The sequence below is a fragment of the Perissodus microlepis genome, chromosome 15, assembly GCF_051167445.1.
Source record: "Perissodus microlepis isolate ML-2025 ecotype Zambia chromosome 15, ASM5116744v1, whole genome shotgun sequence".
In the NCBI taxonomy this organism is placed as follows: domain Eukaryota; kingdom Metazoa; phylum Chordata; class Actinopteri; order Cichliformes; family Cichlidae; genus Perissodus; species Perissodus microlepis.
Window position 1 is genome coordinate 7,403,089 of NC_140475.1, and position 27,496 is coordinate 7,430,584.

At 40.0% G+C, this 27,496-nt stretch overlaps 2 protein-coding genes across 5 annotated transcripts in view; both read right to left on the bottom strand.

Annotated features, from left to right (window-relative positions):
• Positions 1-1,826: 1,826 nt before the first annotated feature.
• LOC146371566 (usherin) lies at positions 1,827-5,614 on the bottom strand. Its single transcript, XM_084953332.1, has 6 exons — positions 5,298-5,614; positions 4,490-4,653; positions 4,207-4,311; positions 2,848-2,919; positions 2,589-2,762; positions 1,827-2,330 (listed from the first exon to the last, which is right to left on the bottom strand). Exons 2-6 carry the CDS (start codon positions 4,544-4,546, stop codon positions 2,241-2,243), a joined length of 498 nt encoding a protein of 165 aa, XP_084809458.1. The 5' UTR covers positions 4,547-4,653; positions 5,298-5,614; the 3' UTR covers positions 1,827-2,240.
• A 3,174-nt stretch (positions 5,615-8,788) lies between these two features.
• LOC146371567 (estrogen-related receptor gamma-like) overlaps positions 8,789-27,496 on the bottom strand; it is a 35,361-nt gene continuing 16,653 nt past the window's right edge. For 2 of the 4 annotated variants that reach the window (XM_084952796.1, XM_084952795.1), the window contains exons 4-8: positions 27,099-27,215; positions 18,157-18,267; positions 17,369-17,551; positions 12,116-12,385; positions 8,790-12,001 (exon numbers count right to left, since the gene is read on the bottom strand). In XM_084952796.1, coding sequence (XP_084808922.1) covers positions 11,757-12,001; positions 12,116-12,385; positions 17,369-17,551; positions 18,157-18,267; positions 27,099-27,215 — 926 coding nt within the window. In that variant the 3' untranslated portion in view covers positions 8,790-11,756. Of the gene's footprint in view, positions 12,002-12,115; positions 12,386-17,368; positions 17,552-18,156; positions 18,268-27,098; positions 27,216-27,496 lie in introns of all 4 variants that reach the window. The other 2 variants (XM_084952798.1, XM_084952797.1) reach the window with 2 other exon arrangements.

The window sequence follows — 27,496 nt, forward strand, 5'->3', positions numbered from 1 at the left end:
TCAAGTTTGAAAAACTTTCCAATATGATGTAGAAATTATTCACATGACTGTTTGCTTGATGTTGAGCAACTCGGGAAGTGTGGCTGAGGAGGCCTGATCTGGGAATCATGCATTGGATTTCATGGAAAATATGAAATTCACCTGAAATGATTGACTCATATTTACCAGTTTAATGTTATCACTGTGAAAACATAGATGGGAAAGTCATAAAACTAAGACAGTCTAGCGTTTTCCTCCATCACGACCCTCTAATACATGTAAACGTGCAAGCAGCTCTTTCCAGGGCGACCGGAGTTTTCTCCCAAATGGTGAAAAATGATTGAATAGAGGCTGTTCATTCAGCTTTTTAAAAAAAACAAAACTTTTTAACAAACAAGTCAATTATATTTTACAGACCTGTTTCAGTTTAATAGCTGAACATTGTGGATTTATGAAACACACCTCCAAACACATTTCTGTACGTTTACATACTTTTTTTCCAAGAAAACAAACTTGTCATTTAAATTTCCAAAACAAATACCTTTACAGACCTAAATATGCAAGATGCAAAACAGACTTCCTGCAGACTTCACCAAGCTGTTGCACTTTGCTGACTCAAAGGAAAGACGTCCTCAACGAGAGAGCCATTAGAATTATACAGTTCATTCAAGAAGGAAATCCAACATAGATTTTGGCAAAAGACCTTGGTTGTTCCCAAATCTGGAGGAAGTAAAAACTTAATGGGAAGATTTATAAAAGAAAACCATGGGTCTACATAAGATGTCAAAGTATGAGGATGAAATATAGAAAACAGAAAACACGAGTTTATGCTTGTGACAGAATTGCAAGAAATAGTCTAGCACTAAAACATAACATAATGCTTTTATTGGAATGTAAAGACACAAATGACACCCAATGAGCAAGCACTTGGCGACAGTGGGAAGGAAAAACTACGGTGGCCCTGAGAGGCCAAACGGACTGCAACTTAAGAAAACACCAGCAATAAGAAAAACGCTGCAAAAGCACACAAAACACAACGGAAATAGGAAAAAAAAAAAAAAAAAACAGAAATAGGAAAAAAAACAGATTTCCAAAAGCACAAGGGAAGTGTTTCTGGGGAGACAATAACCCAACGGACCAGTTGCAGGAACCAAAATATGCAATAAGAATCGCGCTGGGAGACACTTAAAAGAAGTGGAGGATCTATCGGTTTTGTGAAGAAAGAAAAGATGAGAGGTCAGTGTGTTAGCCTAACTATTAGCCTAAAAATCCGTCATCAGTATTATTTGAATCATGATAAAACACACCTACAATGTTTTGGGTTCCTGCAACTGGTCCGTCGTTTTATAGTCTCCCCAGAAACACTTCCCTTGTGCTTTTGGAAATCTGTTTTTCCTATTTCCGTTGTCGTTTTTCCTATTTCTGTTGTCGTGTTTCCTATTTCCATTGTGCTTTGTGTGCTTTTGCAGCGTTTTTCTTATTGCTGGTGTTTTCTTAAGTTGCAGTCCGTTTGGCCTCTCAGGGCCACATTAAAAAAACTCCCTTTTAACAGAAAGAAATCTCCCGCAGAACCAGCCAGGGGCAGCCATCAGCCATGACCAGTTTGGGGGTCAGGGGAGGGAGGCACAACAAAAGACTCACTCTGGGAGAGAGAGCCGGAGATTAATAATAACTAAGAATTAATAGTAACTAATGAACCTAGGAAGGAAAAACCTTCTTATAGTGTAATGCTTCTCTTAATGATTAATGAGATATGTTTATGATATATAAATATGGGGAAAACTGACATAAAAAGCTGAATGAACATGCCAAGGTTTAAATAAGAGATTTTTTTAACAGAGCATCCAAATACAGCATGACTTCAAAGGGTTTACAGTGGAAAATGGCAGGAAAGCTTTGATATAAATAACAAACGTACGCGTCTGTATCTTTGATTTTTTTTCTTTAATTCTGTGTGTCCAGTAGTGATGTCAGACGCGTCCTAGTTTTCCTTCCACATAAGCAGCTGCTTCCACCTTCCACTCTGTAATGTTTGAATGTCAGAACATTTCCCTTCTCCTTCCTTCACAGAGTCATCCCACTGTTCTTGTCACAAATCCCATTGGGCTCCTCTTACTTTTTTTCCCCCTCTTTACTGCAGCTGTGGCTCATCTTGAGAGAACTGTTAGCCAGCTGCTATGACGCTTTAGCTGAACATGAAAAAGGGTGGATTTAAGCATTTTAAGAGTCTTGTTCAGGATGTTGCCGTCCCTGCCGCCGGGTCACAGGTTAGTGTCGGTGAACATGGTGTGCTCCTTCCTCACAGTGCTGAAACCTTTGATTGTATCAACAAATTCTTCATCATCCATAAACTGTAGAAGAAGAATGGAGATTATTAAAGGAAATAGTCATATTTCCAGTGATATGTTTTTTCTTATTAAGCAAGTCTGTCTCTCCTGTGAGTGTTTAAATACCTACAGTTCTGTGGACAAATGTAAAAAAATGTGCAGAGTGAGAAGGTCGTAGGTTACAGCATATAGCGTACTACATTCCTCTGCTGTGACTGTAGCAAAAGGCCTTTAGTGCTTCCAGTTTAAACAGGCACAGCATATGTTTTTGGGATCTCTCACCATCCCACTGTCATGGCCTGAAATGTTGGGATCCCACACGTCATCGTCTCCAGTGAGTGACTTCCCATCCATCACCTGGCTGACGCTGCGCCTCAGGGAGTTCACACTGAGGATGCCCAACTCACCCTGTGGAGGATCCTCATCTCCAGGCTCACATTTAGCTTCCAGCACTTCCTGGTAAGACAGAAAAAGTGCTAAGTATCACATGCATATAGAATAAAAATGTATTCGTATATGTAGATTAGACATTTGCTTTTACCTCCATCTTCATGGTGAAGGCCTTGAGCGTTACACTGTTGGAGAAGCCTGTTGTGTCAGGCACAGTATCAAACTAGGGGAAATGAATGAGAGAATTTTTCAGTTGAGAGTAATGAAATAAATGTATTTTCTGGGCTACAAATACTAGTAATCCTTTCTTATTTGCTAAATAGTCGCCTTCTTAATACATTGTAACTTATAACACAGTAACTTCTTTAATAAACTGGTAATAATAAAGTTAAGCAGAGAAACTACTAAGAATAAATACTAAGAAAACACTCAAATGTTACCCATCAACTAAATTTGAGTGGTGTATGCTGGTAATAACTCAGACAGCATGGCATACGTCCTTGGAAAATATAGTAGTATTGATTGCCCATCAGTTCTATTCAGAGTTTATGTTCGCAACAGCCCACATTTTATTATCTAAGAAATGTATATAAATCCACATCTGTATATAAATATAATATTCACTTTTCATCACACTTAAAATGATCTTGTACCGTATGTATGTTTCATAGTGTTACTTAGTAAGAAATTACAATTTAGTCTGTAGCGTCACTAAAAGTGTGCTGTATTATGTTTCACTATATTAACAAGACTAGAACACTATAAGAAAGCCTAGTATAGTGTTGTATAGTACAGTGCAGTACCAAAGGTATAGTATAGCATAGTGCAGCGGTCACCAATCCCGGGGGCGGTCCGTGAGTTGTTTGGATACCGGGCCACGAGTTGAGGCTCGGGTGTGAAAACGTATGGTTTTAAGGGTTTTTATCATTTTTATCATTAATTTTTTTTAATCGTTTTTATCGTTAACTCAGTTTCCCTGGGTCTTTTCCCATGTGTTATGAATAAATCTTCCTTTTTTTTTGGTACTGGTTTTATTTTGTTGTATTTATCCGCGACACCTTAAAGGCCGGCCCGTGAAAATATTGTCGGACATAAACTGGTTCATGGCCCAAAAAGGCTGGGCACCGCTGGTATAGAGAATAAACAATGTAATATACTATAGTATAACATAGCATACTATAGTACAAAACGTATAGTATAGTATAGTGTAATATAGTATAGAAACTAAACAATATCATATACTATAGCATAAAATATATAGTATATCACACTATAGTGTAGTATATACAGTTGTACTGGCAAAAAGTCTAATCAGGAAAAGTCATGAGTGTCATTCATAATATAAATATTAGGTGCCTTGGTGACCCCTGGTGAATAAGTCAAACACAGCTAGCTAGCTGCAGTCAGTAACCAGTGGTTACTGAGACACGTACAGTTTCACTTACAAATTGTAAGTGAAATGTTGAATAAGCGATAAGACAAAAAGAAACTAGAGTAGATCTCCCCTCACCAACATAGAGTTGCTGGGTGGGTAGATAGCCATGGGACTCCTCTTCTGCATGGGCAGGGCCACCAATGGAGGTCTCTCTCTGCTGAATGGGGGTTTGTTCAGGGCCTAGGCCATGATGAAGCGGGAATGGAAAGTTTGGTTTAAGCTGCTTTCTAATGGTTGCAATGATTGTCCCAGTTGTCTATCGTGCAGTTTATGCACGTTTTTATTAATAATGGAAAGAGCAATTAGTAAAATCAGTCTGCCATCATTCACACACAGTAACACAGATGCTGTATCTTACCTTATGAAGCACAACAGCTAGCACGATGGCGAGCAGCAGTAGGGCAATGCCTGCCATCACTACAATGAACCACAGTTCCCGGACAACTTGCCTCTCCTCTTGGCCTCCCTCTGCCCTCTCACCTCCTCCTCCTCCTCCTACAAGAGGAGTGGGGTTTGGTGAATCTGGAATGATAAATCAGTAAATACCATAAAGGCACTATGTATTACGGTAATTTTGCACAAAGCTATTCTGTCTTCATTAGTCTTTATAGTCTCTTTTTTTATTTTGCAGATATCATCTGAATATACAAGCAAGAGTGATGATAAAATGAAAGATTCACAGATAAAGTAAAAGCGTAGTATGCTCAGTTATGACTTGTAGGGTCATACAAGTCTATCATGTAGGGTTTAGATTGCATGTCACAAATCAACACTTAGAGAAAGAAAGATGATCAGATGCTTGCCAAGGAAGAGATAACACTGTAACTGGAGACACTCCGGCTTGCTTGGCCTAGTTTCTAACCTTCGGCGTAAGCAGCAAAGACCACACTTTCATTCCATTTATACTTTAACAGAGACCATGACTGGCAGTGGATATTGGTGGATTAAAGAGCATATACTGCAGGTAGGCCCCTGAAGGCAAAAAGATGCTGTATAACGAGCATAACGTGTGCAATATTTCATGCAGTTTTCCAGCATGTTCCAACATTCAGTACCAGCCTATTTCTGCCCAAGATGTTGCAGACACTCACTGCAAACTGACAGCAGGTGAAAAATGATGAAGGGGTCGGTGGAAAAAGTTGCTGTGTGGGAGAAGTGGGACTCACCGGTGCTGATGTCCGTTGTTCGGCCTGGGGCGGGGGGTGCTGACAGCCCCTCGCTGTGTGACACATCGATCAGAAGGGCAAAGACCTGCCAGGCGTTTAGGATCACCACTGTCCACCCATCGCTATTTTACATCTGATACTTTTATTTGCTGACTGGCTCCCTTCAGGACTCAACACTCAATTGAGTCCAGCCATGTCTTGTTACAAATTAATCCCAGACAGCAGGAGGAAGACAAAACGCCTAGTATCATAGCTCAAGAAGCCTTGGAAAAAAGCTGCATTTGAGTCCTTCTCCACCTCCGATCAACCCCCCAGCGGTGCCATGGTAACAGCCAGGTGTCTGGTTTCAGCTCACCTGAAGAGGCATGTTAGCATATCACCTCTCTGATCCTCCAGTGTACTGCTAGTGTGAGTCATTTCTTATACAGCCTGTCTGTAAGTATGGACACTCATATCAACTGATGGCAGATGGAATAGTTATACAAGCTAAGCTAAGCTACACTAAAAGCTAATTGTTGCACTTTGAAAATATATCTTTGTAATAAGAAACAAAAACCAGACTAGCTCCAACAGAAGAGCTAGTATTCAAATATGGAGGATGAACACAATAAATATAGTGTAAGACTCAAGAATGTCTATATTCCAAATATGTAATCTGCTCCAGTTGTTTGTCTTTCTGCCTGTTTGTTAGCAGTTTGGCATCCACAGTTTTCAACCTATCAAGTTCAAATTTTGTGAGATGGTAGATACCAGTAACAGCTCCAACCAAATTACTTTAGGTGAAAGATCAACATCACATCCAAATTAGTGTGAAAATCAGTAAAAACTTTATATTGCCTACAATTTTTTATGGATTTTCTTTAAATTTCAAAACAACATACTAGGTCATGGGGGACATGGGTGCCTAGGTTGGCTAAGCATTTAAGCGTGACCTTAGCGTCCTGTATATCATATGAAAGGCCACGGAGAGAGCTGTACAACACTTTTAATTTTCTCAATATGATGCACTAAGACATCACAATGACAATAAAAAACAGGTTGACATCATGATATTGTAATAAAAATATCAAAGTTTTACTGTAGGCCCTGCCCTTTGGGGGAAGTTGTGCTCTTAATAATACCTTTTTATTTTATCTGTGCTTCAAAAAAGGAACCAGTATGAGTTTAACTTGGTTATTTGTGTGCATCAAGAGGAAACTGTACATAATATTTGCTCAGTTTATTTTCAAGTGAAATCGGTCATCTTACGTTTGGAGTTTCTCTTTAGATTTTGGGTGGAAAACTCACTTTTTCTTTATTGCTAAATAATAGTGACTAAAATATTTTTTTGTAAAGAAAAAACTTTGTAATATGAGCTCCAAATATTTGAGAATAACGTGAACTTACTGACCTGTGCAATATCCTGTATGACCACACGATGGCACTAGGCAGCTACTGCTGGCTTTGCCCTTTCCTGAGTGAACCTACCTCACACCCAGTCATGGTTTTTTATTGCACTGCAGTGAGATTTGGAATAGCTGCATATCCCGTCACATGTATGCTCATTATTTAAAAAAAAAAAAATAATAATGATATTAAAGATCAACTAAACCCTTCAATTTGTGTGCTGGAGAAACTGGTGCACAAAGTCTTAAAGTGACCTTCAACTTTTCAGTTGTTCAGCCTGCTTTGGTGGCGGTGATGGGGTGATTGACAGAGCTACAGGAATAACTTTACTAACAGTTTTCCAGAGGATTGCATGAAATCTTTAAGCTTGAGCCGCTTTGGTGGAAGACCGGAATGATTTGAACTATTTTCTTCTTCCTCCTCATAAATTCTACATGGAAAATGGTCCCCTGTTGTATCCTGGATGTATGCATTGATGCAGGTATCAGTGTCATCTGTTTTCCTACCTACTTGTTAAAGTCCTCAGAATGATCTGTACACAGTCTGCCACAACTACCATCTGCTTTCACTTCATCTACTAAAGAAGGGAAATTTCTCACCTGCTCACCTTTAACATGTCTAGATAGATGATGATTATGTGACAGCGCAGGAAGGAACTCGTCACGGTCCAGTGACCAATCAGTTAGATAAAATCAGTGCGTTAATAATCTTTTTCTTACACTAAGAGCATTTGAAGAAAAACTTACCACCACTTTTCCCAGTGTGTATCAGGTGTATCATGAAATCTTTGTTTTACGTCAGTTTTACCATTTATCTAGGAAAAAGTTCCAACATCCATTAAAAAATACAGCTCTTTCAATGACCTTTGGATAATTCTGTCATTTTGTTACGAGGACACAGAAGCTCATTTTGTCTTTAGCTCGTTGTTAAGAAAGTGTGATAATTACTCTCCATGAATATTTTTCTTTCTTAAGGACAATAACGCCTTAAAAACGATGCCTCCCTGCGGCCATTACAGAGCAACTATTAAGAGAAGCCCTTCCAGGGTTAGTTGAGTGTAAGACATTGCCTGTAATCTAACAATGAGGGACTTGGAATAATTACTCATTATTTACTGCTGTCTTTGTATCCGAACCCATTGGGCCCCGGTCGTAGACACCGTAGCTCTGTATCAGAGGGACCCTCTGCATTAACTCGCAGCTCATTTGATTTATTTTTACAGCGGAGCTCTCTTTCGCCTAATACCCTAATCAGCATTCATACCTTGCTGTGATGATTCGGGACAATGCTTTTTTATTGAGGAAGTGATCTCACCCTTGAGTGCCAGAATCAGCCTTTTTTTACAGCCCATCTCCTTAGAGCCTCATCCATCACCAGCATGTCTTGGCGACACGGCCACTAGACACATACTAACTCATTTAAGAAGAGGGACATACAGGGATATATCACTCAAGATCACTAACTCACTTACTGATGGCTGATGGTGTGAAAAATCTCCAGCTTGTTGCAAATCCCTCTGTGCGCGCTGTGAGTTTTAACCCCCGATAAATGAGGAGATTATTTGGCTTCTGCTGACAGACAGGGAGGGGTAAAGGACAAATGGCTTCACTTGGATTCTGATTTGTCTTTCTCACAATTCATCCATCTTTATTCCTCAGGTTTAGCGTTGCCTCCTCCTCGCTCGTTTCCTCGTCGCCTCTCCTTCTTATCATGTTACTGGAATTCTGATGTAATATTTGCACTCACTGGACACTTTGTTAGGTACAGCTTCTTGGTATCTGGTTGGACTTTCTCACTTTCAGTTCCTCGAGGCACAGATTCATCAAGTTACTGGAAACCTGTCAGAGATTTTGGTCATTATTGACATGATAGCAACGCACAGCTGCTGCAGATTTGTCAGCAGCTCCATGATGTGAATTTACCTCTATACCACATCCCAAAGTTGCTCTACTGGATTGAGATTGGGTGACTAATCTTTGTGACATGACTTATCCTCCTGGAAGCAATTCAGTTCAACGAAACAGCACCAAACAACAACACTAAACAACAGTTGCATCAAGGTGCTTTATATTGTAAAGTAAAACCCCCACAATAGTACAGAGAAAACCAAGAAAAGCCAAACAATCAGATGACCTTCTATGGGTGAATGCTTTGGTGACAGTGAGAAGGAAAAACTCCCTTTTAAAAGGAAGAAACCTCAGGCAGAACCAAGCTCAGGGACGAGCAGGCAGCCATCTGTTGAGACTGGTTGGGGTGAGGGGAGACAGACAGAGACAAAGACATGCAAAACATTCATCTAAAGATGTGCACACTGTGGTCATAAAGAATTGGACATGATCAAGAACAATACTCAGGTTAGATGTCTCATTTAAATGATTCTCAAAGGGCCCCAAAGTGTTCCAAGAAAATATTCCCCACACCATTACACCACCTGAAATTGTGATAAACAGTAGGATAGATCCGTGGTGTCCTGTTGTTAACGCCAAATTCTCATTCAACGATCCAAATGTCACAACAGAAACTTCATCAGATCAGGCAAGCATTTTCTGCTATTCTGTGAGCCAGTGTGACTTGGAGCACCCGTTGTAGGCTTCTGCCACTGTAGCCCATTTACTTCATGAATTGAGAGATGCTCTTCTGCCTACTTTGGTTGTAACAGCTGGTTATTTTAGTTACTGCTGCCCTCCTATCAACTCAAAGGAGTCTGGATATTCTCCTCTCACCTCAATAAGACATTTTCTCACAGAGAACTGCCACTCACTGGACATTTTCTCAACCCAAATTCACTTAAATCACCTTTCTTCCACTTCCAGTTGCTGGTTTGAACTTCAGCAGATTGCCTTGCCCAAGTCTGTATGCCTAAATGCATTGACTTGACTAGATATTTGTGTTAACAGGCTGTAGAACATCTGTGTCTAAATAAGTGGCCAGTGAGTGTATATGAATTGTGCAGCTGTGGATTTGGCCATCACACACCTAATAGACATACTTTGCAAGGTGAATATAATAGACTACACTGTAAATCTAGCCTAACCTTATTTTTCCTGCTGTATTAAATGCTAAATAATGGAAAGTGAAACAGTGTTACAAAAAAATAATAATAATGAGTTTGTTTTGTAAGGATCACAGTATAATGAAGTGAGTCAAATGCCTCTACTTCTATGAGTCTCAACAGGCAGCTGATGACCAGCACTCTCTGGGGCCACTGTTAGACTTCATTACATTATGGCTGTTAATTATAAATCTCCTTCCAACTGGGCTCAGATGGCCTAAATGTGCCATAATGGGCCCAGCTTGAAAATGACAGTCCATTGTCAGACTGCACGGAATAGACCGCACCCACTTACCAGCTCTTAATGAATTTGTTTCAAACCCCTCTTCGCTTTATCGAGGAAGAAGGGGACACACGGATAATATGAGCTTTTGCATTAAGGGGATCATCTTTATTGCCCAAAAAAATCCACCTGAGAATGAAATAGCACAGCACAGCTCATCCAGACAAAGCTTAATTGCATCTTTAGACATTATCTGTTGGCATAAGACGTGATGTATATACAGCAAGTCATATACGACATACATTTAAACCGCCATTCTGCTGCTACATCTGTTTTTCTCATCACAAAAAAAGCACATTATAGTGTCACAGTACCTTGAGTTAAATAAAGAGCAAGACTTGGACATTTTAATTCCGTGTACTGAGGTTCCTTCCCGAGTTTAATCCCTTCATTTAACAGGTGCGGAAAACAAAGACAGAAAAACGACTCTTCACACAAAACACGCTAACAGATTAACAGAGCGCCATCACCAATTTCCCCAGACTTTATGGCTAAAAGGAAAAGTAGTGCACAAATTTGATCCTACACAGACTTCTATCATAGAAAAGACATCGAGCGCCTCCCTAATCCAGATTATACAGTATGGCAGCCATTATTTATTTTTATTTTTGTATTTTTTACATAGTTAAAGTTATATCTATGGGTCTACACAGCTCTACGACATTATGATCTTCAAGTACAGACTCCACGTTTAATCACGCTGTCTTTCATTTTTAATGATATGATGTTGGTATCAGTGCTGTAGCAGAGAAGCTGGTAAAAAATTATCTTACAATGATATCATTTAAAAATCTTAAAAAAAAAAAAAAATCATTATCCACTGCAATTGCTCATTAATGCCACATTTAGTGAAAGAAAAATAACAAAAGACCAGAGCCACTTCCTAAATAAATATCACTTCAGTTGCATCATGATATACTCTTTCCCTGAAATTTTCTCTAAACTCCAGATATCAGTTGTTGTTGTATTGGGTGCTGATCATTTAATTGCTTCACTTTAGTCACTGATGTATGAAAGTAGTAGATATGTATATATATATATATATAAGATATTTTTGCAATAAACCACAGAGCAGGGATGAAGGTTTATGTGAATGCCTTACAGGCCACATCATATTACTGTGGATATTTGCTGGTATTATTCAATAATATGAGTCTCTACTCTTTGGCAAGACTTACTCTAGTACCTCCTAGGACATGTATACCTTTTCTATACAAAAAGGACAAACAAAACCCAAGTCATAGTAGGTTTTCTAAATGCACTAGAATGCATATTTTACAGGCTTCGAGATGAATAAAGTAATCCACAAGGATTTTCAAGTATCATGTGGTCATTTGAGAAAAGAAGCTCTAAGTTTGGCATGTAACCGTAGATATCTCTAGAAGGCGACTCTTCTGCTTTTAACGCCACCTGTCCATTTGTCTTCATCCTTTGAAGCGGGTCAGCACTCTTAGTTTGGTATCACAAACGGCAAAGACGACAACGGCCTTGTCACCGAGACACAGCTTGCCAGTTTTACAGCTTTCTTTTCCGCTTTAATTTAATATTTCATTGGTGGAAGGAAGGGTGTGGCTTCAAAAAAAACGTTCCTGCCACTTGCAAATTTGAGACTTTACTGTCAAATGCGAACTGATGTGGACAAAAAAACATGGCGTGAAACCCCACGATTACCCGTTATCCTTCACTTCCTCACATGCTAACCCCTGCAGGACGAAGCGAATGGCTGTCTGCGTTCAGGTCAGGCTTTAGCCTCTAGAAGTTCGAGGAAGAGTTTGTGCATAGGCACACGACCGTCCTGCTTGATGCTGCAGAAGTGCTGGATGGCACGAGCAGCTGTCTGACGGAGAAGTGGAAGGGTCATGATCATTTTGCCCGCTCGCCGAGGATCCTCCGGGTGGTGGATGGTCTCGTAGTCCTGCAGGGCTCCGTGAAGGACATCCTGGAGCCTCTGCACTGCCTCTGAGTCCTCAATATGCATCGAGTCTATTAGGAGAGATGAAAGTAAGATCTTAAGCTATGTCAAGAAATTAAAAGGTTTTACTGTAAAAAGAAATGTACAAATTCAGAGGCCAATCTTCATAATAAGAGGCTTCATACCTGAGTTAGCAAGTGCAATAGCTTTGAGTACCACAAATTCCTCCTTCTCTAGCCCCATGGCTTTGTATTTCTTCACCAGCTGCAAGATAGCATTGTTGAGGTCAAGCAGGCCAGCTAGCTTTGACTGCTCCTCATCCATGATGTAATCCTCAGCATACACAAGCTTATCCTCCAAGGCCAGCGAGCGAAACACCACTCGAAGAATCAAAATCTCCATCCAGCCGCTCTGCAGCAGACTCATCTGGTCCGCCAGAGAGAGCGAGGGGAAGCCTGAAAGGAGAGAGAATAAAGAAAGATTTCCCACGTGTCAGCTCACATGTCATGGTTAGTCTTACAAGGCCTGTACAAGACAAGGAACTTTCCTAAGTCTGTGAAAATAACTTCTTTGGATGGAAATAGAGACTTGTGACAGAAAAAACTCAAAAATGAACCTCCTTCATAAACTGAGTGTTGAGCTTGAATGAGGAGGGTATTTAACAGACAGAGAGGGTCTAATGGAAGATGCTATTAGGCTGTGCAATGGGAAGTTCAGTCCTGTCTCTCTACCCTCAACCCCAACTGGTCATAGCAGATGGCTGCCCCTCCCCAAGCCTGGTTCTGCTGGAAGTTTCTTCCTAGAAAAGGGATTTTTCCCTCCTAATCTAAGTGCTTCACCCTAGGTCATTTGATTGTTGAGGTTTTCTCTTTATTATTCTTGGGTCTTTACCTTACACTATAAAGCGACTCGAAGTGACTGTTGTTGTCATTTGGCGCTATATAAATAAAACTGAAAATTGAATTGAAGTACAGGATGCAGAATTTTGAAAGTTTAGCCTGATCCATCCTTCCTTTGACCTAGTCCTCAAGTTTTCTGGAAGGGCGGTTACTGGAGTAGTTCACAATTTCCTTTTGTTGCCGACTCAACCTTAAACCACTATTTAAATTTTGACTTTCCGCATTGTGCAACATGTGACAGATCTCTTAACTCAAACAGATCTTAAATCCCAGCACTAAATACAGAAATTGCAGATCATTGTCTGTCCTGAATGCACAGATCTCGGCCATAACACAATTTCTCACTTTAATGAAACCAGTTTTATGAAAACGTGACTTGAATCTGATAACACTGACTTGCATCGCTTTGGCTTAGAGGGTAAAGCGGGTCACTGGTTGAAAGTCCAGCTCCACCAGTCCTTGTGTTGAAGAGTGCTTGGGAATAATACTAAACACCAAATTGCTGATGCATCAACAGTGTGAGTGTGTGTCCATATGATAAATTAAGCCTGTATAGATTAAATCGCTGTATGAATGTGTGCATAAAGGGGTAAATGTGGCTTGTATTGTAGAGCTCAAAACACTACATCTATTTAACATAAAGTTCACTGTGTGGTTCTTACTGTCAAAGACAATTCTTTCCTGTGTCCTGTCCTGAGCCTTGACGCACAAAAGGACTTTAATAGGCTACAGTGGGATTAGGCTACTTATGAGAGTTCTTGCAGTGTTTTCAAGTGGGTTCCTATTTCATTAAACTAATTCAATTAATACATAATAAACCACCTGCAATGATAAACACCAAATGCTCTTTCTCACGTCTTTAGAGCTCCATGCCTATTATACATAACTGTACGGTGATGACACATTGTTATATTGTTATTAGACAAAGCTAACGTTTAGCGTCGTCTCTTAGTTATAAAGTCCTTTGCTTGTATACATTCTGGTCTTACTTTCTGTGAAGCTCAGCTTAGCATAAACCTGGTTATCCATGCTTATTAATATAAGCAATGATAGAGAATTTGCATAAAACAAAATGATTTTACACAAGGAAAGGCCACACGGCAAAGGGCATTACAAAGGACACAGGGAGTGAATAGGTGGTGAATCTAATTACTCTCTGTAGGACGTGCCTGCTTTGATTGACAATTACACCCCACAGGAGTATGATTAAACCCACCCACAGTCCCCGCATAAACCTACATTTACACACATACTTGCACACGTTTACTGTAATTAAATGAATGATTTTACAGAGCGAGGGAGCGGAGTGGGAGGTGTTTGTATTTTTGACACCACTGGTGATTGTTATCAGGATCCACTTCTCTTTACAATCAGTACAGGGACGTCAGTGGCACCCATTTCCCCCCACTATCACTCCCTGATTGATTGGAAAAGCTGTCTGTGCACAATTTTATTGGCCAATAGGGATCAGTATTCTGGCGCAGGATCATCGATCAGAGAGAAAGACCAGCACTAGTACGTGTTTGAGCCTGCATGATGAAATCGCAAGCAATATATTGATAGATTTTGAGGTAAAGTTAAACCATCAATAAAAAGAAAAGATCATGCATTAAATGGACCAGGCAAACATTTACCGAGGGCAACAAGGAGGAGAAAAATCTTGCACGTGTTTGGATCATATCAACAACAGCGCATGGACAGTCACACTACAGTCACCCTTTAAGCATATTCATTTGACAGCCAACTTGCATCACGGACTCAAAAAGACCAAAAACAAAGAGGGCAGTTGGTCTTTAGCCAGCTCATCTGCCAGTCTGGCCTTCAGACTTCAGACCACATCACTGTCAATCTGCCTGATAAGAGCAGACAAGGAGGAGGGGGAACAGCCAGGACAGTAGCCACATCACACTCACCTCCCCCTGGGCAAAGAACTCAGATGGCCCGGGCCACTTTGCCCAGGACCCCGATTCTCTCAACAGTGGGGGCCGTGTGTCCTGCCACTCACCCAGAGCTGATGTGACATGGCCATTACGCTGCTAGGAAAGGCCAGTCTTTTTTTAAATACTCGTATTCTGAGTGCATGTGTCTCTTCAATCTACATTTTCTCTTTGTTTCCTGTCAGCTGAGCTTTCTTTATATCTTTTACACCCTCAACCTGTTCCATAAAAGAACCTATTGTCATGTCTGTTCTTCCTTTTTTTGTGTCTTTTATTTTGAGATGCTTGTCATATCCTCTTTGGCCAATCTCATCTGTAATCTGCTTTTTTCTTTATCACCGCTGTGATTTTGATGCCTCTGACACGGTCTAGAAGGCTGAGCACTAAAGGGGCAATGTTTTTAGATAACAGAGTGGTGTCCAGGTTGGGACTTGAGCAGTAACTTATTTTATTCACACTTAAAAATATCAGATTATTTTTTGAACAGGTCTCACCTGTTTCCACTCTTTATCACTGAGCTTGGCCAACTGGCTCCAGCTTTAAGTGGAAGTAGCATGGATCAATTTATCTAACGATATGTTATAGCGAGTGAAACGTGTGCTGAATACATAGCAGCAGGTTGGGCCTCAAGAGTCTGAATTCAGTGAAATGCCATTTAAAAAATATAATATAACAATAATAATGGAGCCCATGTATTATTTGATTTAAGATAAAAAATATATATATATATATATATATATACATATTAAAGGTTATATGACACTGAAGTAGTTAAAATATTTTCACAGCTTTTTTGTGACATTTCAGAAGTTTGATTAAGATGTGCTTGACATTTTGATTGAATTTTAAAAATCAAAGCCCCCCACCCCCACCCCAAGGTACATGTGCACCGCTGCTCTGCTCTCCCAGTAAACCTTCCACTGGCAAAAGGGCCACAAATACACCCATCACTCGGACTCCCATCTGTCTTGACAGTAAAGAGCCCAACAACGGGAGAAACGCAGACAGCAGGGGCCCCGGGAGGTGAGAAGTGGGTGGGGGGAGTGGGTATTATAAGAGAACAATGGAAACGCTGATGACGGACACCAAACACCAACACACACTCAAATGATTGCTTCATGTTCGCTTCGTAGGGGCAAGCATGGAGGCGAATGTAGGTGAGAGAGGGGTTTTTGTTTGTATTGTAAGCATTTTAGAGATGAGGCATCAGCAAAAAAAATCCCAGGTGTTTCCCCTGTCATGTTTTGGGTGTGGACATATATATATATATATATATATATATATATATGTATATATGTGTATATGTGTATATATACATATATGTAAGAGCAGAATCAAGACCGATGATAAAACTCTGTCTGATGAGCTGGTGTAAATAATGATTCAGTTAACCTGCAGTTTTCAAGAACTTTTTTTCTGTGACTGCGTTTTTCCACTGAATGTTAATTTTCCACCTTCACAAAGTCACTATGCTGTATTTGCACATGTCAGGAACCACAACTCAAACTTAAAATAAAGGAAAACAAAATGTGTTTTCACTGCAAAGCATGGATTTTTTGGATGAATGTCCAACTAGCAGGCCTTATCCTTTTTGTTAAATGATTGTTAGCCAGTCAATATGAAATTGAACAGACTTTTCTTTGAGTCACTACCACTTTCTCTGTTTGATCGCAAATGGAACATCTTTTTTTTTTTGTACTGATGATTGAATTTTGAAGACATTAGCTTTAATGGTCTTTTTTTAAATACTATTTTCTGACAAATGAGTTGAATGACTAAATTAAATACAATCAATAATGAAAATAAAGCCTAAAATGCCATCCCTGTTTTCCACAGTTATTACATTTTCACTTCAGCACCAATCTAAAACAGTCTCCGTACACTCTGATAACGAAAGTATCCCACTCTTGAAGGCGCTGCAGGATTAGGAGAACTCATTTCACCAGTTTGGAGCATCTTATATCTAAAGGTGGTCCGAAACAACCACTCAAAGTGTGTAAACTGCTTCTGAATTGTGGTACTTTTATCATTCCTGGGTCTAAACCTGCAATATCAAAAGCAGATCCAGTCTGCATACCTCTGTGGCACATGATTACAACCATCAACAAAGCTGTATTAATCCCACTAAGCTTTTAGAATGCACTTCCCCTCTGCTTTCTACACGTACATTCAAAGAAGGAAAAAAAAAAATCTCCGGACATCCTTCCACTGTTCCTGTGTCAGAGGAGAAGCTAAGTGTGCTCCAAGTGCCAGGAGGATTTCCATAATTCAGACTGCACAGGGAGACGCCTGCGGCCCAGGAAATGAATTAAAACTTCCAGGTGGCCGCGGCTCATCTGGCTGATATATTAGGAGCACACTTTGGTCAGCAAGGGCACGGCGCATACACACACATACACGCACACACAGGAGCTTGACGGACAGATAACACGCAGCCAAGCCAACATTACCTCCCTCCTCTGGGCTTCCCGTGAGTGTCTTGGCTGCTACAAGTCAGAACAATCCTTCCACTGATCTGATTAGAGACTTAATGGAGCTAATGTGTGCGGTGTGCTTGTGCGAGGAGAGTGAGTGAGGCAGGGGAGACCAGCCGGAATCATACCTGGGATGTGCTTGGCCCAGCCGATGTTGACCACCAATTCTCTGTCAGCCAGGTCGCACAAAGTGGTCAGAGCCTTGATGTCGCTCTCGGGTACCGTGGGATCCGGCATGGCGAAGATGCCCTCTGGCTCAGCAACCAGCAGCAGAGATACCACCTTGTTCTCCACCACACCACCTACAGAGACTAAAATGAGTTAGAGTTTATTAATATCATAACTTTTGATCAATTGATCTCATTGATATTAGGATTTCCTTTGAGGAGAAGACACAAAAGACACACACACTCATGCAAAAGTTAAAAAAAGGTGGGGGAAAAAGTGCAAAAAACAAGCTAGTGATACTTGAACGGTCATTAAGGTTTTGTATTTTCCTATTTTTTTTTATCTGTGTTGCTGTTAACTAAAATGTTTTTATATATGATTTTAGATTTCAGCTGAGTTTTAGTTGACTAGAATAACCTAAAAAACTTTGCTTTATCCTTGCTTTTCTGGCTTTACTACTGGAGCACACTCATGTCAGGAGTGACGTCACTCCCAGCTCCAGCATCTGACTTCAGAATGCACTGCTAACCTGATGTTTGAAAATGAGGTAGCTTTAAATAAGCACTTAGAATAAAACATTGAAAATTAATTGTATTATAAAGCAATAAAAGTTAATTTTGTTTGCTTGTGCTTTGACAGACAAAATGACAAAAAGCATTAGTGGACTGTTTTGGCTCCCAAACCACAACTTAAACCGTAAGAAATGACTCCATTAACACTTATTAGAACATTTTATTTTTACACTTACATGTTTTTTTCTGTGGCAAGGCATTCTGAGGGTGTAGATATGGGCTGTTCTCGGCATCTATTCTCCTCTTGTACTTTTGTCTGCCACCTCGGACCCGGTCCAGACGCACACCTACATAAACACAAACAGAGGACAATGATGTTTAGCATAGCCACAAACCAGTAATCTTGGAAACTTTCCCAAGCCCGGATAAATGAGGAGGATTTTGTCGTGAAGGGCATCCGGCGTAAAATCTTGGCCAATTCAAACATGTGGATCATAAAGAATGACAGTCATGTTATAAATATAGATGCCTGTTTATCCTTTTTTTCATGCTAACGTCCACTCATTTACACAAAATAAATTACTGCCATTTCATTTTGAGTGACATTAAGTGTGTTTGAAACAAATCCTTGTTTAAACTAATGTTTTGAAGGTATATAAATGGCACAGGTAGCTGCTAAGTGTTATATTTAGTTTCTTAGCATTGTTTCACCTCGACCAGATGCTTTTGGTAGCTTGTAACAGAATTCTGACTGAATATTTGATCACTCTTCTTGGCACAATTGGTTGGAATTCAGTTGTGTTCAAGTTTTAACTGTCTAGCTCTTACATTTGGGTTATATATTTGGAGGTAGTCTTCCATACACTTGTGGACTGTACCAGTCCCACTGGCAGCAAAACACCCCCAGAGCATTGTGCTGCCACTACCATGCTTGGCAGTAGTAAACATACTACTGCCTGTTATTGTCAAATAGCTCAATCTTTGTCTTTTCTGACCATAAAACCTTTCTCTAGAAGGCATTTGTCAGTGTGGGGAGCTGCAAATTTCAGTGGAGCTCGAAGATGTCAATTTTAGAGGACTGGCTTCTTTTTTGGTTGGCACCGTCTCCGTCCATGGAGATGTAAATCTTGCTTTCCAGTGGCTTGGGAACACTGGTGTTCGAGCAGTTTTCAATCTAAGGCTGAAGACCTGATGGTTCCTGTGTTATTCCTGAACATCATCTCATCTGAGGATGACTGGTTTTCCCATGGACCTTGTACATACATACAGTTGTTTGAACTAATCATCCTGCAATGCAGTTGTGTGCCCACCTAGTGTACCAAAAATACTAGCATTAGCTGATAGCCTAGCACTAGAACCTCTCACGCCAAAATAAAACAAGACAGACTCTATCAGCATCAGTGCTGAAATTTCAGACTTTAAAATAGTAGCTTAGAAACCAGCAGTTGATGTCATGGTGGCTATGTCCATCTTTTTTATACAGTTTATGCTCAAATAGCAAATGAAAGTTTCTCATGATGACTAAATAAATAAAGTTTGGGTGTCAGGAAAATGCTTTTTTGTCAAACCCAATAAACCCACAGGAAGTTGGTCAGTCACCAAGCAAAATATACTGACATCTCAAGGAGAATAGACAGGACAAGTCTAATGCTGGCACCGCAGCATGCATCCTGTAACATGACACTCAACAACTTTAGAGCAGCTGGTGACAACTGCTCATCTTAACAAGCACTGTGGCAATAACCTAGTCACCATGACGATAGGGATTTAAGTGTGTGTGTGTGCGTGTGTGTGTCCAAATGAGGCAGTTCAACGAGGGGAAGCTGATGGGATTTATACTCATGGAATCGCCATGTGTCTCTACAAAGACGAAGCATGCATCCAGTGAGGTGAACGTGACTCAGGAACCCTTCAGTAGTGGTGTTGGATTGCCCAATCTACACAGTGTAAATAGCCGTAGTGCCCCTGAATAGATACATAATGGCATTGGCATCAGTAAGAGACACACCAAGGGTATTTGCTCACTTGACACCTCACAGTAATACCCCACGCCTTTGAGCAGCCTTCTGTACTTAGTCTTACTTCTGCAGATATTTATGTACCGCTTACATCAACATTAAGAACATCAAATAAGGTTCTCTTAGTCGGACATGCAAGATGTGTTTTGCGGTTTTATCACTTCCATACCAGTGGTTTGTAAAGCTATTTTACAGGTGTGATTTACTATAACATATAATTCCATAGAATTTATAGACTTTCTACTTTATGAGTTAATGTACCATGAAGAGAGACAAAGGTGAGCTAGAGGAGAGGTTTGTGCATAGCAATCTGCCTGGTAACCTTTACTGTAAGCCAACAGGATATTAACAACTATCAAACTGCATGTGTTTACACTTTTAAAAAAGTGGACATGTCTGACACACAAACACCAAATCAATGTGTACTTATCTCTGCATCATCCGCAAATTATATCATATTACACAGCGCCTATTATTCAGTCAGCCTCATTACAGTCAGAGTATTATGTACAAATTGACAAGTGTCTATTTGTACATAATACTCTCAGCAAATATATCAGTAATGAATACTTCACAGAAGGAATTTGTGCGTCGGAGTTTTGCTGTGTGATCTGCTCACTGGTTTGGCACCAGAGTTCAACAATATTTGCATTAAAATCAAAAACCAGTGTAGGGTTCCCAGATGTTTATCTATCTATCTATCTATCTATCTATCTATATCTCTATATATATATATATATATATATATATATATATATATGTATACACATTTTAGGGGTGCAACAATACATGTATCGGTATTGAACCGTTCGATACAGTGCTTTCGGTTCGGTAAGCATATGTATCGAACAACACAAAATTTTTTATTTATTTTATCAACTTTTCTTCTGATGATGCTGTCTGTGTTGAGAGCTCAGTGGATCTGCGTTCGACTACTCCGCCTAGGCTGCATTGTCAAGCGCAGATCCACTGAGCACAGCGCAAGCTAGTGAGACAGAAGCTAAGCTTGCTGCAACATGGCAACTGCCTCAGCGCTACCCAAAATTGAACCTACCCCACCCTCATTCAGATCTGGCGTTTGGAACTATTTTGGTTTTCATGTGAAGTATGACCCCGATGGACAAAAGTAAAACAGTATGTCGGATGTGCCACGCAATGCTCAATTACATTGGTGGGAACTAGCACAGTTAGCTCGTTAACGTGTTGACGCCGTCCAGCCCCACGCACGGGGCGATCCGCGGTAACTCGTTAACGGAGATTTGCTGCGTTATGGCGTTAACGTCATTTTAACGAGATTAACGCTGACAGCACTAGTGGGAACAGAACGAATATGACTGCACATTTACGCCGACATCATCCTAGTGCAAAGACAAGTGGAAGCAGACAAAAACAACAAGCACGCATGCTACAAACTTTACCCGAGTCATTTAGACAGCCGTTAGCACATGATTCTCCTTATGGGGACCTGATATGTTTAATATGCTGATGAGAATATACCCCAGAAGAAGCGTATAGTATAGCTTTTATTTTGGTAAGAGCCATTTGTCTGTAATAAACTCTCTTTTCCAAAGATGAGTGATTTCTCAATCAGATGGATTAATTTTTTTCATTATTTTGTTGTTTCAGCAACATAAAATTTAAAAACTGTACTTTTGAGTTAAAAATAAATGACAAATTAAAAAGGCATGAACATTTTTTTGTATCGAAAAAATATCAAACCATGACACCAAAGTATCGAACCGAACCGAACCGTGAATTTTGTGTATTGTTGCACCCCTAATAAATAAATAAATAAATAAATATATATATATATATATATATATATATATATATATATATATATATATATATATATATTTATTTATAGAGAGAGAGAGAGATAAGCAGCAAGTCCAGCTGCACCCACACAGTCCTGTTTAAGTGCTTAATTTAAAAAAATAAAACAGTCTTACCGATTATTAATGTTAAAATGATAGCCAAAGAAAAGAACAGTCTTTTTTAAATTTGTTTACATATTTGGTAATATCCAGCTGTATAATTCAAAGGGGATTTCTTAGTAATTTTTAAGCTAAATGAACAGTTCTTTAGGTGCTACAAAGCAGTTTTCAATATCAACTACTCAAAAGAAGCTGTAATACATAAATGATTTGCATCTCTGTAATATAACTTACATGTGCAACAAAAATAGCATCCAACCATTAACCTAAAGTACAGAATCACGGGGTAATCATACTTTTAGACCGCACATAAAATATGGACACAGCCACTGTAATGTAACCTGCTTGAACCCTTGAGCTGAGCCATCAACATCTTACTGTTCAAGATTCGAAGTGTTTATTGTCATGTGTCACAAGAGACAAAGGCATTTCTCTGTGCAATGAAATTCTTTCTTTGCTGTCCACCCACAGATTCCGATTAATATATACAATAGAAATAGAACATATAAATACAAATAGTACAAATAAATAAATGAAGACAGAAAGGGAGACAAAATATGGAGATTTGAAACAGGAATGTGTGAAGACAAATGTGACATGCAAGGGAATAATAGGTAGCTGCTTCCTAAAACAGGGATGGACAATTCATTTCTCAATGGGCCACATGAGAAACTGGCCACACACTAATATTGGTGAAACTGGGACTGTTGTGGGGAGCCATTTGCCAATATTGGTGAAATTGTGACTGTTGTGGAGGGCCACACACTAATATTGGTGAAACTGGGACTGTTGTGGAGAGCCATATGCCAGTATTGGTGAAACTGTGACTGTTGTGGAAGGCCACCCACTAATATTGGTGAAACTGGGACGGTTGTGGAGGGCCATATACCAATATTGGTGAAACTGGGACTGTTGTGGCACAACAATATTGGCGTGCAGCCCTCCAAAAGAGCCCCAATTTCTCATGTGGCACCTTGGAGAAAACAATTGTTAATGCTTGTGCTAAACTGTATGCCTTATTATCTATTGTACTCAAAATGGGAATGTATTTTACAAAATTTTGCAAATTCTTACAAAATTTAAATCATGTTGTATTAGGTAAGCCCTGAAACCTATGATCGGGGCATGAACCTAATGAGTTTAGGTCATAAATCAAGTGAAAAGTAGAGTTATTTTCCTATACGCTTCTATATATTCTGACTTCCCTTTATAACCAGGGGTCGTGTTCGTCTTCATTTTCATCTTTTATATACAGTCTATGGTCATACTTTTAATATACTGTGCTTCACAAGAGCAAGAAAGAAAACTTAATATCAATGTGGATGCAGAACAACAATGACATACAAATAAGTTTAGATCGCGTGTTCGTTTTAAGTTTTAAGATTTGTGAAGACTGAGAAGTTAAAGCTGAAGAAGATGAACAAGGTATTAAAGGAGAGATTGGCTATGGAATGTTAATGCCCCCTGACCTGCTGGTGATGTCATAAGGGGCAAGTATGGATTAGCTGGAAGAGGATGTGGGTGCCTCCTATGTGTTGTTATTAGATTTAACACTGTTGGCAAACACAAGTCAAACACTTTTTTGTGGTTTGATTAGTAGAAAAAATGAGCTTTCATGCAGGTATATTTGTTTCCACTCACATGTGAGAGTTACAACACACATCAGAACTGAGTGTAAGTTTTCACAGTGGAATGTGCTGACAACCAGAGGGCCAAGAATAGCTTTCGTGGATAACAAAACAGATATTCACGCACACCTCCTTCCTGTTCCTCTGAACAGCCCATCTCAGTTTGATAAACAGGGAGTAGTCATATTTATTTTTTGCCTCTTACATCAGACCATCTTCCTTTGAAGGGATATGGACTTCCACATAAGACGCTTTTACAGGTTTCTAAAATGCACCCTGCATACATACAGGTGGTTGAGAAACAGAGACATCCAGCCACTGATCCAGACTGATCCTTGTTAGCGTGGTTTAGTGTTTAGTATAAACAATCCCACACTCCTCGGACAAATATACACATGGTGCTACTAACAGCACTGTGGCGTTATCTTTCCTCTGTCCTGATGCTTTTCTCAGAATGCTGATTAATGCTGAATGATTAACACCCCTAAGAAAAGGTAACTCCAGCCGGGAGGAAGTAGAGATTAGACAGTAAGACAAAACAGAAAGGTGGGGGCTAGTCAGGGAATTGTTGCACCCTTGGCCATATTTCTTAGAAACATAAACCATTAAACCATAAAAACACAGAATCACATAGTTTCTTCTTTATAACATCTATTTTCAAAATAATTTTCACATTTCTTAAAATACTATTTTTTACTGTTCTGAGTAGCGCCAGCAACTGTAGAAATGGGGACTAAACAAAGCTTAATCAAATCCTGCCTGAGGTCTATATGTCTTTTAGCTGTGTTTTTAATATGGCTCTGACTCTCCCCATTAAACCTCACAGCTCCTCTGTCTCTGGCTTTACTACGGCCTCCCCAGGGAAGAGCGGCATTACGATACACGATGAAGCGCATTACGAGGGCGCTTACAGCCAGAGTTACGAGGGGCAGTTCGCATTTCACGGAGGTCCAGGAGTCCCACAAGGCATCTGGAGGAATTTATGAGGGAGGAGGGAAAGCAAAGAGAAGAGAGGGCTGAGAGGTAGACTGGGATGCTGCTGATGCCCCCACCCCTCCCCCGCCACGCACCCACCCCATTAAAAGCAGCTAATTTAGAAGAAGGGCAGAGACAGTCCTGCTCACAAGAACACAGTGGCATGAGCATAAATATGGCTGCTGACTGACATGTTTAAACACAAACACGTGTAAAGATGCTATTATTCAGTATATCAATAACTTACAGGCACATTTATACACAGCTGCAATGACCAGATGCTGTTGTGTGCTTAGCAACGAGGAGGTGGTATTAAATTATCATTGCACTTTATTGCAACCTGGGTCGCATTTTAGCAATTGTTACCCAATGTTTCTATTGGTTTAGCATTAGACCAAAAAAAGTAGCTGGAGTCATCTGAGAAGTTGACAAACCAAACCAAACCAAACCAAAAGAGAGGCTGCCCGAAATGATGATAATCTGTCAGCAGACAGGCCATAATATATGCTCTCTAGGTTTTATATGATGGACATTAAGTCTTGAAATTTGTGAGACAGCGTACATCACGGGTGAGTGGGAACTTGTCTGGCTACTCCCTTATTCCCAGCAAATGGATCCACATATTTGATTTGGCACAGATTTTTACGCAGGATGCCCTTCCTGATCCAACCCTCCAAGGCGTTTGTGTTTCGTCAAGGCCTCAAACTTGGGACATTTCACTTGTCAGTGAACAACACAATGAGCTATCAAATTCCACCGACAGCGTCTCTGACTGCTCATATTCACTGAATTTGGGATCCAATCATTTATTTTGCAGACAGAGAAAGTTAGATCCACGTTTATGGAATCTAATAAGAAATTTCTGTGAAGCCCATCAACCTGCAAACTGCATTTAACATTCAGAGGAGGATTGCAAATGCAAAGACGTAACGGTATATTTGTTGCGGCAGCCATAGTTGTGTTATGAGCCTATGTTTTTAAGACATAACTCTTAAGGAAGAAAAAGGTCTTTAATTTAAAAAAAATGGTAAAATCAATATAGAGATGAAATCAAACCAGAACATTGCTGACCCAGAAGAAACAGAACCTTTACTAAGGAAAAAACAAACGCTAATAGCAATAAAGCAGCATGGTGAGTTTTTTGTTAGACCCTGCATGATGCACAGAGGTTGACGTGCCTCTGATGCTCAGGATTGGTCCGATCCATAGAACAAGTTTTCTGGGGATCATTGAAGATAATGCAATGGGTAGCTACATCCCTCTTGTATTCTGCCTGTGACCAAAACATAATAAATGAGAAAATAAAGAGAAAAAGCACAGGTTCAGAAAGGTAGCTGACACTTCCCTCGCGTCTTCCACTTTGACCCACATGCCTTTGAAGATTAGAACGCCAGCTTTCATAGGTGGAGATTAAAATGGATGAAGCTATCACAACTGTGTACCCAGCTGAATTAATCCATAGTTTGAAAACACTGAATAAAGGTTTTTGAATTCAATATGGCTCTTGTGAATTACATGGTGTGTGATGCTGACAACAATGCTTAATAATTCTATTTACTCTCTCTTATGCCTTGGATTTCACCCCCCACCCACCCACCCACTCATGCGTTTCATCAGCTCCCCTCTCTCTTCCTTATCTTCTCGTGGACATACGCAGAAGGCAACAAGTGGCCGGTACTGTAGGAGGTCGCTAATGTTTTCCTTTTTGAGTCACTTCTAAATCTGGATAATATGTCACACCGCAGGCACATAGTGACACTAAAGGAGCACCTGACCACACTCACAGAGTACCAGTGGAACATATTTACCACTGTCATCTCATGTTTTTGAGCATGTATGATGAAATTTTGCAGGGTGGACCTTAGCTATAGAAAAAAGGCAGGAACATGAAAGCTCATTGCTAAACTTATTTGATGTATTGTATTGTAGTAGTATTTAATAAGTATAAATACTCTGTAAGGTGACTGGGATCTGTTAGCACAGATCCTATAATTCTGATGTAAGAAGTGGCAGAATGTTATTGATTACTGCAAAACAGCAGGCTCAGTAGGCTTTAATAGGTAACTTATCCCATTCTAGTTTAATCTGCCCTTAAACTCTCTTCTGTTTTACATTTGATGCAGCTCACAGCGCGCTCTGTTATCTTAATAGCTGCTGCAGTACTGCTCACACACCTACACAAGTTGGCACATGTCCATAGGCTATTTCAGAGGAAGACTCATGAAGCAAAGACTGACACAGATGAGCAGTTATTAGCTTTCTCCTCCCTCTCTAAGACACAGCTCTGCATTGTTCAAACTTGTGTTTACCACACATACAAATTACCTACACACACGCACCTCGCAGCCGGAACAGAGGGCTTGAAGTTTAACTGTCAGAAGTTTTAGGTTTCATTTGAGTTTACACAACTACTGTCAAGGGTTTACTAGCTTATTGTTTAGAGGAATGCACTACAAAGTAATTGCAGTCAGACTTGTATTAGGCTTCACTCTCTTTCTCAACTGTCTGAAAGAGGAGATTTGAAATTCTGCCACCGACTGATCGATCTCAGAAAAAAAGGCAGCTCGAGTAAGGTTTTGACAAGGATCGGAAAAGGATTTTTTTTTAGGATATAGCTGACCTTCTCTCAACATGCCCACTGCCAGACATTTCACAAATCGACAAGCCTGGCAAGATTTCCGTCTTCTCTTGGTGATTTCACATTCATTGGATGCTGGGCAGCTGTATTCGATGCTACCTGGAGGATAACAAGTGAGAAGGGGGGGGGGGGGGGGGACTTAGTAGTTGCTTTGCAAACAATGAAGCAGCAATTCAGTATTACTCATTGTCACTGCTATCTCAATGTTATGTCTGAGAAAATGTTGAGATTACACAGCAAACCTCACTGGCATCTGTAAAGGATCTAAACTGAGGTACTTTTGAGAAACAGATTTTTTTTTCAAAAGGAAATGTTATAATTTAAACCAAGACTGAGATACTTAGACTTAGAGCTTTTTATTGTCATTGTGCAGTTTCTTG

Excerpts from the sequence above, each read along its gene's own strand:
- LOC146371566 (XM_084953332.1), bottom strand. The coding sequence starts at position 4,546 with ATGGCAGGCATTGCCCTACTGCTGCTCGCCATCGTGCTAGCTGTTGTG. Across the intron at positions 2,763-2,847 it reads CCTTCACCATGAAGATGGAG|GAAGTGCTGGAAGCTAAATG; the intron begins GTAAAAGCAAAT and ends CTGTCTTACCAG. Across the intron at positions 2,331-2,588 it reads CAGGCCATGACAGTGGGATG|TTTATGGATGATGAAGAATT; the intron begins GTGAGAGATCCC and ends CTTCTTCTACAG.